An 18,266-nucleotide genomic window follows, 5' to 3' on the forward strand; every position below is an offset into this window, starting at 1 on the left:
CTGATTGGTTGCTATGGACAACATCACTTCTTAATAGAACTCCCATCCTAGTAAATTTACCCCTTAGAGTCAGTGGAGAAATACAGTAGCATGTAAAATTATTTGAAGCATTTACAACTATCTGCATAATTTGATTATATAATATGATTTGATTTTCATTTAAGTCACAAGAACAGACAAACACAGTCTGCTTAAACTAATAACACACAAATATATACATATTAATGTCTATTAAAGGTACCCTGTAAACATTCATAGTGCAGGGTAAATAAAAGTATGTGAACCTTTGAATCTAATTATTGGGGAATTTAATTAGCCATGAAAAGCTGCAGTTTAGCTAAAAGTTTACATTAGTGCGAACTTATCGCCTAAAATTTGTATTGTGCTATACTATTATCCGCAGCTTTTCACACATGCGACTTTTATACAGCTAAAAGCAGTGAATAGTTTTCACCATTTTACAGCAGGTGAACAAAATGTGGAAAACCTCTATTTTGATTCAGAACCACTAAACATCCCCCCTTATGAATATTTAGGCAAAAATAAAAAATTTGAAAAACTTAATTCCCTCTAATAATAATATGTCATTTTGGGATAAAAATGTAAAAAGTTTTGGAAAATGGGGTTAAAGTAGTGTGGAAGGTAATTTGGGGGGCTGTATGGATGGGACAAGTGTTTTTGGGATTGCAGGTGGCTGCAGCAGGTGTATTTTTAATTTATTTTTAAAGTACCCTAAAATTACCCAAAAATATAGTTTCACCCATTTTTACATACCCCTCAATTAACTGCAGCATTTATTTTGCCCCCAAACACTTGCTTTCTATAATTTTTCCACTGTTAAAGAAAAATGCATATAATGACCATTTGACACAATTTAAAAACCTCAAACCCTTTGATTTTGGCCAGTAATACACTTCTAAACTAATACCCAATGTTAGTTTTACTTTTTTGGGGGTGAAGGCACATTTCCCTTTTTTCAGGTGCCCTTTTTGCCGTATTTATTTGGATGAATGCCGCATTGCATCTTTAGTAGTAGGATTGCCCGAAAACCTGCATACCCAATAGCAGCGAAAAGTGTCACATTCAGGCGAAGGGCGCAAAAAGTTTCACAAGCGAAAACGTAATGTTTTCGCGTCTAATTGAATCCGCCCTATATACTCTGAGATCTCAATTGCTCGATGCATGATTCACAACAGACAAAGTTTCCCATTTATAGCAAACCTTAAAATTTGTAAGTGTTTTTTATATATCAGTGTAATGGCCCGTACACACGGGTCGATCAGACAACGATTAGATATTGTTGTCTGATCGTCCTGCATGTGCTGGATGTTCGATATCGAACATCCAGCAACATGAACCAACTCCCTAATGACTTAAGGATCCCACGATCATTAGAACAAACAAGCTAACCTGGTCAATATCGACCAGGTTGGCCTGCATGCACGGGCGATGGTCGATATCGACCATCTGTGCCCGCGCATCGACCATCGTTTTGTCGTTAGAGGGGTTGAAAAGAAGAACAATATAAACAATCAAAGGATAATGATATCGTTATCGTTTATATTGTTCTTTTAAGTTGGACCGTGTGTATGCACCATAACTCTAACCAACACCCTAACCTTGTCTCATTTATTGGGCTCCAGGTTAGCTAACTCCTGACACCAATTAGCTTTTTCCGAAGCCATTAGACTTTGGTATCACATACTTTTGCCAGCCTATACTTTGAATGTTAAAATTTTTTATTCAATATGGACAAGAATAGTACTGTCATTTGTGAGTTTGTTTTTTTTGTTACTTAAATGAGAATCAGATCACATTTTATGACCAGGTAATTCCCAAGGACTTTTTCTTGCCACTGTAATAGACAGCACTGGTTTTATGTAATATGAGAAAGGTCAGAACAAAATGGAAGAGAGGCCTGTGATTTTACATACTAAGGGGTAGACAGTTGGAACGTGAACAGGGAAGGGTACAGGTGGAGGGGTAAAGGAGATGAGTGGCAATACATAATGGATCGGATACAGTAACCTTTGACAAAAGTTGTGTTTTTATAACCCACTTTTAAAGTTGGTGAGAGTAATAGAAAGCTTGTCTAGGTGATGCAGTGAACTCTACAGTAAGGGGACACAATGAGCAGGGAGAGTGGGGTATCTTAGAGGTATGAGCAAGGCGTCTTAACAGAGGAGGGGGCCGGTGTGCACTCCCTGTGCGGGGCTCCCTCCTCTCCCCCCGGTGGCCAGCAGCCGACTGAAGTGGCTGGCCAGCCACCGGAGCATTAGTAGACTCCAGGCACAGGAGTGTGCCCAGAGTCTACTAAGCATGCGCAGAACGCAGGAAACATGGCCGCTGCGGCCATTCTCCGGCGTTCTGTAGATTCTGGGCACTAGAGTGTGCCCGGAGTCTACTGCACATGCGTAGAACACCGGAAAAATGGCCGTGGTGGCCATTTTCCCATGTTCTGAGCAGCGCCGACACCCGACGCGGGACCACGGACAGGTAAGTTAAAAAAAATCTGTGTGCAGGGTGTGTGATGCGGGGCCCCCTGGACACAGGGGCCCGTGTGCCCCGCACACACTGCACCCATTATAGATACGCCACTGGGTATGAGAGAAAGGGACCAGAGTGGATGTGGGGTGATAAGAGCAGTAGAAAATAGGGATACAAATATTATAGACAGGGATGTGGTTGATGATGTAGAGGAGGGAGAGGATTAGGGTTTTATATGTGAGGGTAGGGAATTTAAAGTGGATTCTGAGGTAGATAAGGGGACAGTAACATGGGTACCAGAAGGGGAGGCTAATGCCATACAACAAGTAATGAAAATGAGATGAGCAGCAGCATTAAGGAAAGATTGAAGCCTGGAGAGGTGACTGTTAGGAACAAGAGGAAAGAGAGAGCAGAGTCCAAATTGATATCCAAGAAATGTACATGAGAGACAGAAGAAAGAGTGGTGTGCAGTGACCTTGGAAGAGGAGACACAAACTTATACAGATACATCCCTGCTGATCAAATGTGTGCATGCATCCCGCCATGTGATTACCCACCGTTGCGTGCGCTATGCACATATGCGCTCACGGGCGCACACCTGCATGCATGGCGTGATTTGCCGTTTACACAGCAAAGATGCAAGAGGAGATATCTGTATTTATCATTGTAAATGAATAAATACACTTGTTACAGATTGCTCTTCAACAGTTTTGTTTACCCACTTGGACATCATGAAACAGAAGATTATCTCACTGTTATCAATCTGACCTTGGCCGAGGGAAATGCAGTTGACCAGCAAAAAGGGGGCTTAAAACCATTATCTTGCCAAGAGTCCCACTGGGTCTTTATCTGGCTCTGTTAGCACTGAGTACATTGCAATCAAAGATACCATTAAATGGAATCGGTATGTAATTCTACCCTCCACCCTCCCCCCCAACCCTAAACCTCCCTTAGTGGTGCCTAACTCTAACCTCTACCCCTAGTGCCTAACCCTAACCTCCCCTCAGGGGTGCCCAAGCCTAACCCTCCCTCCCCGCACCCTAAACTTAACCCTCCTGGGGGGGTGCCTAACCCTAACCTCCGCCTGTTGGTGCCTGACCCTAACCCCCCCTTCCCCTAGCCTAACTGTAATCTTGCCAGGGGGGTGCCTAACCCTGAGTCCCTAAACCTAACCCTCCCCCCCCCTGTGGCTAAAAGCACCCGGCTTACCTACGTTCGGTATGCCGAGCGTCGGGATTTCAGAGTGGACCTAATGATACAGTAGGTCAGTATTTAGATGCCTATCTTTAGTCCCATGCTGGGCTTTCAATGTCAGGATTTCGGCGGTCGACATTTCGACTGCTGGCATCCTGACTACATCCACCTTAAATAGCTAACTGGAAAAAGCTACTGGGATAATGTTCATTATACTCAGATAAAAGTTAAATTGCAGATTCAATGAAAATTTTGTTTTTTATTATCTAATTATATGTATGATATGTTTTTACCTGCAGCTCAACAACTGGAATCTGGAAAAGAAAAATACAGAAATTTAAAAAGATATCCTTGTAATTAAAGTACAGCACATGTGCTTTGTGTTACGGAAAACGGCAGCGTGTAGTATTTTTAAATTTACTCCATGTTCAGTGTCAGGGAATCTGTAAGGCTGTATACTGTAAATGTTAATATGGCTGTACCATATCATTGTTCATTTATTCAGATGCTAAAGTAACATTATTTGTGATGCTGAAAGATTATTAATGCAATCAAATGTAGGAGATAAAATTTAATGTAAATAGGTTTGTCATGGCTGGGAAATGTTAGTCCAAAGATGATGTGATTGAAGTGTACGATTTAAATATCTCATATTGCACACAGAAAAATAATGTACAACATGTTGTTTGTTAATAATAATAATAATAATAATAATACAGGACCTTTTATTATCAAGGGCTGCTTGGCCCCTGATAAGACAACTAAAGTTCCAACTCAACAATCAACAGAATCCCACATGTCCTTTATTCCCCACTTTCAATCAGTTTCAAAATCATGTTACATACATCTAAAAAATATATCTTACAATACACTGCAAAAACTCTAATACATGCACTCATTATTTCCCGCATTGACTATTGCAATAGTCTCCTTACTGGGCTTCCTAAAAACAGACTCTTTTGCCACTACAATCCATTTTGAATGCAGCTGCGGGGCTGATCTTTCTCGCCAAACGTTCATAGTCTACTGATCCGCTCTGTCAGTCCCTCCATTGGTTACCGGTCTTCTACCATATTCAATATAAAATACTTTTTCTTACACATAAAGCTATTAACCAAACCACACCAACATACATCTCTTCACTTATCTCATATCTCCCAACCCGACCTCTCTGCTCTGCACAAGATCTGCGTACCTCATCCACATTAATCACTTGCTCCCATTCACTGTTACAGGACATTTTTTGGGCCACACCCACTCTGTGGAATGCCCTCCCATGCACAATAAGACTCTTCGCTGGTCTCCAAACCTTCAAGCATTCCCTAAAAGCTCACCTCTCCAGACAAGCCTATCAGATTCCAAAAAACACCCACATAATCTTCATAGCTTCCCTATCTAATTACATCCATCTTTACAGTCCACACATAACCTCATATATATTCTTTCTTCACTTTTATATCCTCCTAACCCTAGGCCAACTTTCCTGTGTGACTGGATCATACAGCTCACCGGTAACCTCTGCAGTCTGGCTGGACTAATTTGCAATATGTAGCACCCAACCTTGTTTATCAACCCCTACAGAAACACGCATCGTGGCATAGCACACCTTTCACCAGGCCGCGACCTTTCACCAGGTGCGGCCGGCATTCTCCTCGTTGAAGTTTATGGTGTGTGCATGTGTACGCACGCGCATGATATAGACGCGAGCACACTAGTTGCGCCATCCAGCCACTTAGATGAGCATGGCTACATATGTATTTCCCTATAGATTGTAAGCTTGCGAGCAGGGCCCTTTTACCTTTATGTCTGTCTATTACTACCCAGTTTTGTTCTGTTAAAGTTTTTTCAGTTTCAAAGCGCAAAGGAATCTGCTGCACTGTATAAGAAACTGTTAATAAATAAATAAAGTACTAGAGTAAATGAATACTTCTCTCGTTTCGGGACAGCTGCTCTAAAAACCAGCTGTCTTGCGAATTCTTGCCGATATATTGTGCACATCAGCCTGTGTGTACGGGCAAATAACTGACTGACTCATTATGCTGACCACAGGAACTGCTGCCAATGACAACACAACTGGGTGGGCAAATATGTTTACCAAATTGGTTGTTGTGGTCGGCAGGACAGTTGGCCGGCAGATGTTTAATGATCTGGGTTTACACAGGACCACACTGTGTATGTGCAAATCTGGTCCTGCGACATCACAGTGCACCAAAAGCTTCAGCATGATTGACGGGGTGGCAATTCGAAGAGTTCCACAAAACTAGGACTTTTTGGCACCATTTTCTGGATGTGCCGATGCCAGTAGCTGTATCCTTGGACGCCGCTTCACTGGTCCCGGTAGCATGATTTTGCCAGAGATTCTGAGTAAACTGACTGTTACTCAGATGTCTGATGGTCACGCAGTTGATCCAATGCTGTGTCTTCAGACGCAGCAGTGGATCAGAGAAGCCGGCAGTGGGCATTTTTTTACTTAAGACACCTCCTGTGGCTTCTGCATAATTTCACACAGACACTTTGTTCAAAGACGGAGCAGTGACGAAATTAGCGTATCTGTATGAATCAGGCCTTTAGTTGAAGAAAAATAAAAAAGTTCAAAAATATTTATTAAAATAATCTTAATACACTGCAAAAATGTTGCCATCGTGAAAAAAATAATAACAGAAACCTCACTAAGGTGGTGCAAAATACTGCCTCAATACTTATTACATAGGCTCCCCCAGGCATTTTATGGAGAAGCTCACCAGCAACAAATGTACTGTATTTTTGGTGATAGTATTGTTATTATTGCCAGCAGTAACCCTTTGATATAAGGGAAGAAATGGAAAACAAAGAATTTTACAATCTTTTACCTTATAATAAATTTGTCCCTTAATTATTCTGTTTCTTTTTGATTTTTTTATGTACTGAACATTGTCAATTTATGTATTTTTAGTGACATGGTGCCTGATTCACTACCGTACGCAACTGCGATTATGCATGAAATCGTCTGATTGTTACGTTCTGCGCATGTGTATGCATCGCAGTGCGTGAACTAGCTATTGCGACCAAGACTGCGATCGCAGTGACTACGTACACCCATCGCAGAATGATTGACTGGAAGTGCTGTTTGTTGGTGATGATGGGGAGGTGGTCTGGTTAATGCAGGCGTGCCAGTGCGTTTCAACACCGTTGCAGGGGCGTACATAAATTAGCCACTGAGATAGCCTACGCAGCCTGAGGCCTGATAGCGTGCATAGTTGTTAGCAATTTCTGAGTAAGGCCAGGGCTTGTGCAAGTGTGCGTGAGGCTGTGATAGTACTTTATTCCGATGGTTTAGCAGTCTTGCTTAACATTACGGATGTGTGGTAAGTAAAGTGGGCGTCCTTATGTTATGCTGCGAGGGCATTGGGATCGCAGTGGATTAGCATACTATCACTGTTGAACTGCGTGCATAATCGCTATTGCATACACAGTTGAGTACGGTAGTAAATCAGCTCCATAGTGTTGTTTTTGGAAGTCTCGATATGACCAGCTAATTTAATTGATAAATTGTGATCATAAATCTATTCAGGCATAGGTAATTTACAAATTATAACTATATATTATGAGATTATATATTTTTTTATAGCTTTTTATTGATGTGACATGTATCATTTTTGCACTTCTGATCCCAAGCTTACCAATCTCTTCTGTGGCTGCAGATCCTCATTAAGAGAAAGAATTCTGAATTTCACTGTAAAAATATAGATACAGAGTAAATAGTTATTAAAAAAAAAAAAGACAAACAGATTCCTAGATATTATGAAGTAACTGCCAGTATTTATATGCATAAATTGCATGCACAGGTGGATTAATTTATATTAAATCACATCCTACCAGGTTAAATTAAGATAATTTTATTTGTTGTTAAAATTAGAGATGACCAGTTTGGTGTTCCTGAAATACAAACACACCCAAACTTATGGGTTTTGAGTCGAATGGAGTACCAGTTTGGAATCACTTTGGGGTTGTGAGTTGAACTGAGGGCCTGATGCAGACCCGCTCGCGAGCAAAGGACGCTCGCAAGCGGGTCAATGGTGGCCGAATGCGCATGCGCACGATGGAGGGAGCTCCGTCGTGCGCATGGGCGAGACCAGGCGAGCGACGAGGAATTCGTCACTCGGGGTCTCGCACCAAAGGGGGCGTGCTGTCGATGGTGAGTGACAGCACGCCCCCTTTGGTGGGCGTGCCCGGGGCATGGCTGCCAGACGGAGGCATTCTCATGGGAACACCTACCGTCTGAGTCCAGCCCCACTGACATCACTAGTGATGTCATTGGGAGTGATTTTGGCTCTGATAGAGCCAAAATCACTCCAGGGCTTGCGGGCACCGAGGCCCTAATGCAGGGTCTCGTCGCAAGCCCGATGGTCGCGATGGTCTTGACCATCACGACCATCATCATGGACGCTCGCATAGTTGTGGGTGGTAACCCACAGCTATACGAGCGTCAAAGAGGCCGCTCCATTTTTAGGGAGGAGGGCCCTGATTCAGAGCGAGCGCTCTGGTCAGAGTGTTCAGCTCTGAATCAGGCCCTGAGTCCCAAATCAGTTATACTGTCAGTTCGGAACTCGGATTTAAAAAAACGAATTCGGGTTTTGGATGGCATGTAAACAGGTCCAAATTACATGATTTTAGCTGTTTTTATTTATTTTTATCGATTTTTAATGAATCCAAAACCGAACCAAAATTGATTCCAAACCAAAACACTTGGGTGGTTTTGCCAAAACTAAAACATGCTGATGAGTTAGAACAAAAACCAAAACAAGGGGGTCAGTGATCATCTCTAAGTTTAGGTGAAGTTGACATTACAGTCAACATTTATCTGATGCAAAACCAAAAGCATAATACAAAATCAGAAATGACTGAACACAATAAAAACTATAAGTAGAGATGTGCGCAGAGTCAGACCCCCAAGTTTTGGTTTTGGTTTTTGTTCTAAATTCATCTTTGCGTTTTGGATTTGGTTTAAGTTTTGCCAAACCACTTTCAAAAGTTTTGGGATCTGATTCAGTTTTAGTTTGGTCATTTCTGTTTGGGATTACTCAAAAAAAATCGATAAAAACAGCTAAAATCGAGTAATTTTGACCTGTTTACATACAATCCAAAACCCGAGTTTTAAAAACAGTGGCCCTGACAGAGCGCTCGCTCTGAATCAGGGCCGGCCTTCTCGTTTTTTAGAGCGGCCTCCTGGCCGCTCGCATAGCTGTAAGTGACCACCCACAGCTATAGTGAGCGGCCAGCAAGAACCATCGGGCTTGTGACGAAACCCTTGTGGTAGGGTCTCATTGCCGCAAGCCCCAGAGAGATTTCGGCTCTCACAGAGCTGAAATCTCTCCCACTGACATCACTCGTGATGTCAGTGGGGCCGCCCCCAAACAGAGGCGTTCACATGGGAACGCCTCCGTTTGGGCAGCCACTCCCCCGGCCCACCCACCAAAGGGGGCGTGCTGTCACTCAACATCGACAGCACGCCCCCTTTGGTACGAGACCCGGAGCGGCGATTTGCCCGTCACTATCCGGGTCTTGCGCATGCGCATGACAGAGCCGGCTCCATCGTGCGCATGTGCACTGGGCCACCACCGCATAGCGCTCGCGAGTGTGTCTGAATCAGGCCCTCAGTTCCAAACTATCCATGGAACTGAGTTCGAGTCAGAACTCCAAAAGAGAAGTTGGGACTCGATTTGACTCATAACCCCTAAATTCGGTTGTTGTCGGTTTTTTGGAAACCAGACCCGCACATCTCTAACTATAAGTACACACATAAACTACCTTTAATTTTTGAGGTGCAGGATGCATAACAAGGCATACAGTAGACAAACTCCTAGCACTTTTTTATTATTATTATTATTATTATTTATTATTATTATTATTATTATTATTAATATAATGCACTTTGCCATTCTATTATAGGTTCTGTAATATTGCTGTTATACATAACACATAGAGTGCATCTGGAAAGTATTCACAGCACTTCACTTTTTCCACATTTTGTTATGTTACAGCTTTATTCCAAAATGGAATTATTTCATTTTTGTCCTCAAAATTCTACACACAATACCCCATAATGACGTGTAAAAACTTTTTTGAGATTTTTGCACAAATTTAATAAAAAAAAACTAAGCAATCACATGTACATAAGTATTCACAGCCTTTGCTCAATACTTTGTTGATGCACCTTTGGCAGCAATTACAGCCTCAAGTCTTTTTGAATAGCCACAAGCTTGGCACACCTTTCTTTGGGCAGTTTTGCTCATTCCTCTTTGCAGAACCTCTCAAGCTTCATCAGGTTGGATGGGAAGCGTCGATGCACAGCCATTTTCAGATCTCGCCAGAGATGTTCAATCAGATTCAATTCTGGGCTCTGGCTGGGCCACTCAAGGACATTCACAGAGTTGTCCTGAAGCCACTCCTTTGATATCTTGGCTGTGTGCTTAGGGTCGTTGTCCTGCTGAAAGATGAACCGTCGCCCCAGTCTGAGGTCAAGAGCGCTCTGGAGCAAGTTTTCTTCCAGGATGTCTCTGTACATTGCTGCAGTCATCTTTCCCTCTATCCTGACTAGTCTCCCAATTCCTGCTGCTGTAAAACATCCCCACAGCATGATGCTGCCACCACCATGCTTCACTGTAGGGATGGTTTTGGCTTGGTGATGAGCAGTGCCTGGTTTCCTCCAAATATAATGCCTGACATTCACGCCAAAGAGTTCAATCTTTGTCTCATCAGACCAGAGAGTCCTTTAGGTGCATTTTGTCAAACTCCAGGCGGGTTGGCATGTGCTTTTTACTAAGGACTGGCTTCCGTCTGGCCACTTTACCATACAGGCCTGATTGGTGGATTGCTGCAGAGATGGTTGTCCTTCTGGAAGGTTCTCCTCTCTCCGCAGAGGAATTCTGTAGCGCTAACAGAGTGACCATCGGGTTCTTGTTCACCTCCCTGACTAGAGCTCTTCTCCCTCGATCGCTCAATTTAGACGGCCGGCCAACTCTAGGAAAAGTCCTGGTGGTCCGAACTTCTTCCATTTACGGATGATGGAAGCCACTGTGCTCATTGGGACCTTCAAATCAGTAGATATTTTTCTGTACCCTTACCCAGATTTTTGCCTCGAGACAATCCTGTCTCGGAGGTCTACAGACAATTCCTTGGACTTCATGCTTGGTTTGTGCTCTGACATGCACTGTCAAGTGTGGGACCTTATATAGACAGGTGTATGCCTTTCAAAATCATGTCCAATCAACTGAATTTACCACAGGTGGACTCCAATTAAGCTGTAGGAACATCTCAAAGATGATCAGTGGAAACAGGATGCACCTGAACTCAATTTTGAGCTTCATGGCAAAGGCTGTGAATACTTATGTACATGTGATTTCTTAGTTGATTTTTTTAATTAAATTTGCAAAAATCTCAAAAAACTTTTTACACGTTGTCTATTGTGTGTAGAATTTTGAGGACAAATTTGAATTTATTCCATTTTGGAATAAGGCTGTAGCATAACAAAATGTGGAAAAAGTGAAGTGCTGTGCATACTTTCCGGATGCACTGTATGTGTTATAATATCCAATGAGTATACAAAACAAAAACAAATGTTTATTTTATATAATTTTACCAATGTATTCCCTCACAATATGGAAAACAAGTAAAAATATGAGGACATCACTAGGGTAGTGCATTCAGAAGTGTTAAGAGCTACTTATTGATGTACAAGATTGTGATATAGTTGGGATAGGGATCCCTCTCCTGGGGTAGATGGACACCTCCTTACACACAGCAGCCAGGAAACAGCACACCAGTCCAGGGTTTTTGTGCAAGCTAGTCAGAACCAGTTTTTATTGTGCAATATAAAGCACTAAATAAACAAAACATAAAAATAAATCCTAGCCCGTCTGGGCACTAACTAGACAGGTTATTACCTATTTACAAGTGGCAGGGCCTACTGCCTTACCACAAACACAAACACAGCACTTTCAAATATCACAGTGTCTCTGAACAAACCGCAGTGTCTGTTCTCCCCTAGGGTAAACCTAACACAGCTTATCTGAGCCACTTCCAGGTGCAACTACTAATCAGCCTGCGCTCAGACTGAAAGGCCCAACACCTGGAATGGCTTGTGGATGGAGCCCTCCCTTCTCTTCTCATATCCATACCCCTAGGACCCAAAAGCCGACACCTCTGGTCTGTTTGGCATAACAGACTTTTCCTGGAGTTTGTAAAACACATATGATAGGAATCTGGGACACATATATATGCCATCCCAGACTTCTCCAGTGCTTCTATCACATATCCCTCCCTTTGTTTCAACCTGTGGGGCGGAACAACTTCGGTTCCCAAACAATGAGCACGCAACAAAGCACCTGCATTGGCCAGCTGGCTTCCTGACCTGTGTTCGACTGTAAACTTAAAGTTCTGCAGTGCCAAGAACCACCTTGTTATTCTCCCATTGCTCACTTTGTTCTCTAACATCCATTTCAAAGGGGCATGGTCAGTGATCAGCCTGAACTTCCTTCCCACCATGTAGTACCTGAGAGTTTCTAATGCCCACTTTATGGCTAATGCTTCTTTCTCGACCATAGCATAGTTTCTCTCATGTACAATCAAGTTCCTGCTTAAGTAATCACTCCTATGCCTACATCTGATGCATCAGTTTGCACAACAAACTCCCTGTCAAAATCAGAACTGGTTGGGTACACAATGCAATTTTTAACGCCTGAAAAACCTTCTCTGCTTCAGGACTCCATTTAACCATGACTTCCTGTTTGCCTTTGGTAAGGTCAGTCAGTGGGACTGCAATGGTGGCAAAATTGGGTATAAATCTCCTATAATACCCAGTAATCCCTAAGAAGGCTCTAACCTGCATCTTATTCAGGGGTCATGGCCAGTTTTGTATTGCCTCAATTTTATTAAACTGTGGCTTTATCAAACCTCCGCCAATGGTGTACTCAAAATATTTTACTTCTTCCATCCCTAGGCAACATCCTTTTGGGTTGGCAGTCAATGCTGCCCTATAGATGGAGTCCAACACTGCTTGCACTCTTGGCAAGTAAAACTGCCAATCAGGACTATGAATGACCACACCATCTAGATAATCAGCAGCATACTGTCAATGGGGCCTTAGAATTCTATCCATCATCCTTTGAAAGGTAGCCGGTGCCCCATGTAACCCAAAGGGCAACATCTTGTATTGGAACAACCCTTCTGGTACAGAAAAGGCTGTCTTTTCTTTGGCATTCTCTGTTAACGGCACTTGCCAATACCCTTTGGTTAAGTCTAGAGTGGTTAAATACCTGGCTGTTCCTAGTTTTCCAATTAGTTCATCCACCCTAGGCATAAGGTAGGCATCGAACTTTGACACACTGTTCAATTTTCGGAAATTGTTGCAGAAAGGCACACTCCTGTCAGGCTTTGGAATAAGAACAATGGGACTTGACCACTCACTATGAGATTCTTCAATTACACCCAATTCCAACATTTTTTTAATTTCTTTAGATACAGATTCTCTTTGGGCTTCTAGTAACCTGCAGGGCTTTAGGTTAATCTTAACCCCTGGATCAGTGATTATGTCATGTTTAATGACTGTGGTTTTGCCCGGTTTATCTGAAAACAAAATTCTATTTCTGCTAAGAAATTACTTAGCTTCCTGCTGTTATACTGCCGACAGGGTTTTAGCTACTGTCACTTCGGGAACCAAGGGCCCTGGGTTTATTGGAGGGGCTGACAGAGCTGCTCTATCCTTCCAAGGTTTTCTAAGATTTAAATGGTATATCTGTTCTGGCTTTCTTTGCCCAGGAGCAAAGACGTGTAACTGAGCATTGCGGTTGTACACCTTCTGCTGTGTCTGTTGGGCCTGTTCCAAGTGCTCTCTCACTATCGGCACCACAGCAGCAATTCTTTCCTGCTTTTGGGAAACATGCTCAATAATAGTTATATACAGACTATCAGGGCCCACGGATTTACCATCAATCACTTTTACATTTTCCCTGGCTTTTACCGGAGTGGGGTCATTTAACTGCTCCATGGCAAAGACCTCTTTTCTGACTTCAAGATCAGGCAGGCAACCAACTGGCTCAATAACCCTTCCCATCTCAGTAGGAGACACATCACTTGCTGAGCCACCATCATACTCAGACTCTGAAGAAACTCCCTCTGCTACTGCATCAGTAACCTTCTCAAATGGGTCGGTGTTATTTACTTCTACAACAAATCGGCTTTTCCACAACTTCCAGAAGTGAGCAAAGTCTCTCACCAATATTGCATCATACATCAAGCCATGCACCAAACCCACAGAGACTATCGTGGAACCACATTGTGTTTCTATGTTCACCTCTGCAGTAACATAATAGCAAGTATCCCCATGTATGCCTGTCACACGAACAGTTTTTCCCTTATGCTTCAAGGGGTTCACAAGTTCAGCCTTCACAAGTGTAACCAGGCTACCAGAATCTAATAGAGCCTCTACTCGGTTACCTTCTACAGCAACTATACATCACAGCAGTACAGGCTGGCTGTGCAAAGATAGACATACTGCGATTGACATAAGCAGTATCACATTGCATAGGTTCAGAGGTAAGTGAACAATTAACAGAAATATGGCCCAAATCACCACATCGGAAACATTGAATCTTACTATTATCAAGTCTATTACGGGGTAGGAACCTTCCTGGCCTGGCTGACCTATCTCCAGGTTCCAAACCCTCAGTCTTAAGTACATTCCACCGCCCAGCACCCTTCTACCCTGGAACAGTCTTACCAGTGATCACGGGAGATCGCCGTTGCTGAATCGGGGCTCAGTGAGGTGCACTCAACAGTTCCTCAGCCGCCACATACCTCTCCACCAGTTCAACCAATTGGTCTGCTGTATTAGGGTCTGCATGGCTCACCCACTTGTGCAGAGTTGCAGGTAGAGACCGCAGATATTGATCCATAATGACCCTTTACATGATCTGTGGTCCCGTTAGAGTCTCTGGCTGCAGCCATTTTGTGGTAAGATGGACGAGGTCATGCATTTGCGAGCGTAGAGGCTTTTCTGTTTGGAACTCCCAGCGGTGGACTCGTTGGGTGCAAACAAATACTTTGACTCCCAATCGAGTAAAGATTTCCTGTTTCAATTTAACATAGTCTTTCGCATCAGCCAGACACAAGTCATAGTAGGCTTTCTGTGGTTCTCCAGGCAGGAATGGTGTCACAAGTCTTGCACACTGCTCTTTAGGCCAATTCTCTCTTTTGGCAATTCTTTCAAAGGCCGTAAGATACGCTTCCACATCATCATTCAGGGTCATCTTTTGCAGAAAGTGACTGGCCCATATGGTGTGAGTGTGAGTTGGAAAAGCAGGGGAAGCATCTCCAGACCAGACTACTAGCTGTTGTACCACCTCTTAAGGCCTGGGGGGTTCCCTCTATGGTGACTTGCTGAGTTCTGGTAGCTTCCTGCTGAGCTCTGTTAGTTTCCTGCTGAGCTCTGGTAGCTTCCTGCTGAGCTCTGTTAGTTTCCTGCTGAGCTCTGGTAGCTTCTTGCAAGGCTTTGTTAGTTTCCTGCTGAGTTTTGTTAGCTTCTTGCTGAGCTTTGTTAGCTTGGAGCAAGGCCTTAACAATGTCCTCCATGTTGTCTTTAGGTGTAGGTTGGAAGTGTAATCTTGCTTCTCTAAGCATCTACCAACGCCACCTTCGTGGATTCCACAAAACACAGGTTGACATCCAAACAACAAATTGGTGTCTGTCTCTTTAAATTTTCAATGCAAAACTTTTCCTCTTGCTGCAGTTTTCCGTGTGTCTGCCTGCATTCTCCACCACTTGTGATATAGTCGGGATAGGGGTCCCTCTCCTGGGGTAGATGGACACCTCCTTACACACAGCAGCCAGGAAACAGCACACCAGTCCAGAGTTTTCGTGCAAGCTGGTCAGTACCAGTTTTTATTGTGCAATATAAAGCACTAAATAAACAAAGCATAAAAATAAATCCTAGCCCATCTGGGCACTAACTAGACAGGTTATTCCCTGTCTATAAGTGGCAGGGCCTACTGCCTTAACACAAACACAGCACTTTCAAATATCACAGTGTCTCTGAACAAACCTCAGTGTCTGTTCTCCCCCATGGTATGTGAGACACTCAACCAAAACCTAACACAGCTTATCTGAGCCACATCCAGGTGCAACTACTAATAAACATGCTCTCAGACTGAAAGGCCCTCACCTGGAATGGTTTGTGGATGGAGCCCTCCCTTCTCTTATCACATCCACACCCCTAGAACCCATTATCCGGCTTTTACCAAAAGCCGACATTTCTGGTCTGTTTGGCATAACAGACTTTTCCTGGAGGTTTTAAAACACATATGATCGGAATCTGGGACACACATATATGCCATCCCAGACTTCTCCAGTGCTTCTATCACAGATATATATATATATATATTCAGCCAATAACCCAGCTCACTCCTTCCCAAAAATTATAGGTGTTGCGGTGCCCGCTGCTGAAGCCAATGTATAGTACCAATGGTGGCACTCAGCGGTCTGCTTCAATATAATAAAGAAAGCACAGCCAGTGGTATTGCAATGTTTCGGGCTTTAGTCACCAGTCGTATATTTGTAGCCTGACGACGGGCAATTAAAGCCCGAAACATTGCAAAGCATTGGCTGTGCTCTCTTTATTATATTGAAGCAGTCCGCTGAGTGCCGCCATACTGTATATATATATATATATATATATATATATGTATGTATATATTAGGGGTGAGCGGGTTCGGATTTCTGAAATCCGAACCCCCCCGAGCCCCCCCGATCCGAGTCCGATCCGAGTCAGGCTCGACTTTTCCCGCCTGACTCGGATCTGAAATCGAGGCAAAACGTCATCATCCCGCCTTCCGAGTCTCGCGGGTTTTGGATCCTATATAAGGTACCCACGTCGGCGCCATTTTCTCACTCGGCTGTGGACAGTGAAGAGGGAGGGTGGGAGTTAGGGCTGTGTAGTGTAGTGTAGTGTAGTGCTGCTGTTGTCCACTACTTCAAAGTCCATAGGGGCTGGCTGTGTTGTGCTGTGCTGCTGTTGTTAATAGAGGCTGTGTCCACTACTTCAAAGTCCATAGGGGCTGGCTGGACTGTGTTGTGCAGTCAGTTCTCCATAGGGGCTGTGTCCACTCCAAAGTCCTGTGAAGTGTCCCAGTCCTAAAGGAGTGCGGCAGTGTTGTCCAGGGGGTGCTCTGTCCATCAGGGGTGCTCCCCCCAAGTGCTAAAAAAATAATATATTTTCTGTGTTTGTGAATTGTGTGCGCAGTAGCCGCACGTGCATCAACAAAGTAGTGCCAAGCGTGCGCCTGTGTCATAAGTAAAGGGCCGGCTGGCTTGACCGTTAAGGGTGCTGTAACCCCCGAAAGTACACTCCAGTCCAAACCAAAAAAAAAATTATTTTCTGTGTTTGTGAATTGTGTGCGCAGTAGCCGCACGTGCATCAACAAAGTAGTGCCAAGCGTGCGCCTGTGTCATAAGTAAAGGGCCGGCTGGCTTGACCGTTAAGGGTGCTGTAACCCCCGAAAGTACACTCCAGTCCAAACCAAAAAAAAAATTATTTTCTGTGTTTGTGAATTGTGTGCGCAGTAGCCGCACGTGCATCAACAAAGTAGTGCCAAGCGTGCGCCTGTGTCATAAGTAAAGGGCCGGCTGGCTTGACCGTTAAGGGTGCTATAACCCCCGAAAGTACACTCCAGTCCAAACCAAAAAAAAAATTATTTTCTGTGTTTGTGAATTGTGTGCGCAGTAGCCGCACGTGCATCAACAAAGTAGTGCCAAGCGTGCGCCTGTGTCATAAGTAAAGGGCCGGCTGGCTTGACCGTTAAGGGTGCTGTAACCCCCGAAAGTACACTCCAGTCCAAACCAAAAAAAAAATTATTTTCTGTGTTTGTGAATTGTGTGCGCAGTAGCCGCACGTGCATCAACAAAGTAGTGCCAAGCGTGCGCCTGTGTCATAAGTAAAGGGCCGGCTGGCTTGACCGTTAAGGGTGCTGTAACCCCCGAAAGTACACTCCAGTCCAAACCAAAAAAAAAATTATTTTCTGTGTTTGTGAATTGTGTGCGCAGTAGCCGCACGTGCATCAACAAAGTAGTGCCAAGCGTGCGCCTGTGTCATAAGTAAAGGGCCGGCTGGCTTGACCGTTAAGGGTGCTGTAACCCCCGAAAGTACACTCCAGTCCAAACCAAAAAAAAAATTATTTTCTGTGTTTGTGAATTGTGTGCGCAGTAGCCGCACGTGCATCAACAAAGTAGTGCCAAGCGTGCGCCTGTGTCATAAGTAAAGGGCCGGCTGGCTTGACCGTTAAGGGTGCTGTAACCCCCGAAAGTACACTCCAGTCCAAACCAAAAAAAAAATTATTTTCTGTGTTTGTGAATTGTGTGCGCAGTAGCCGCACGTGCATCAACAAAGTAGTGCCAAGCGTGCGCCTGTGTCATAAGTAAAGGGCCGGCTGGCTTGACCGTTAAGGGTGCTGTAACCCCCGAAAGTACACTCCAGTCCAAACCAAAAAAAAAATTATTTTCTGTGTTTGTGAATTGTGTGCGCAGTAGCAGCACGTGCATCAACAAAGTAGTGCCAA

At 43.8% G+C, this 18,266-nt stretch overlaps 1 protein-coding gene across 1 annotated transcript in view; it reads right to left on the reverse strand.

The window, feature by feature from the left end:
- LOC148518853 (alpha-2-macroglobulin-like) overlaps positions 1-18,266 on the reverse strand; it is a 229,079-nt gene that overhangs the window by 184,688 nt on the left and 26,125 nt on the right. The window contains exons 4-5 of the mRNA XM_088476974.1: positions 7,341-7,393; positions 3,975-3,995 (exon numbers count right to left, since the gene is read on the reverse strand). Of these exons, the coding sequence (XP_088333100.1) occupies positions 3,975-3,995; positions 7,341-7,393 (74 nt within the window). The remainder of the gene's footprint in view (positions 1-3,974; positions 3,996-7,340; positions 7,394-18,266) is intronic.

Source organism: Taudactylus pleione, unplaced genomic scaffold (genome assembly GCF_031769625.1).
Source record: "Taudactylus pleione unplaced genomic scaffold, aTauple2 ptg000198l, whole genome shotgun sequence".
In the NCBI taxonomy this organism is placed as follows: Eukaryota; Metazoa; Chordata; class Amphibia; order Anura; family Myobatrachidae; genus Taudactylus; species Taudactylus pleione.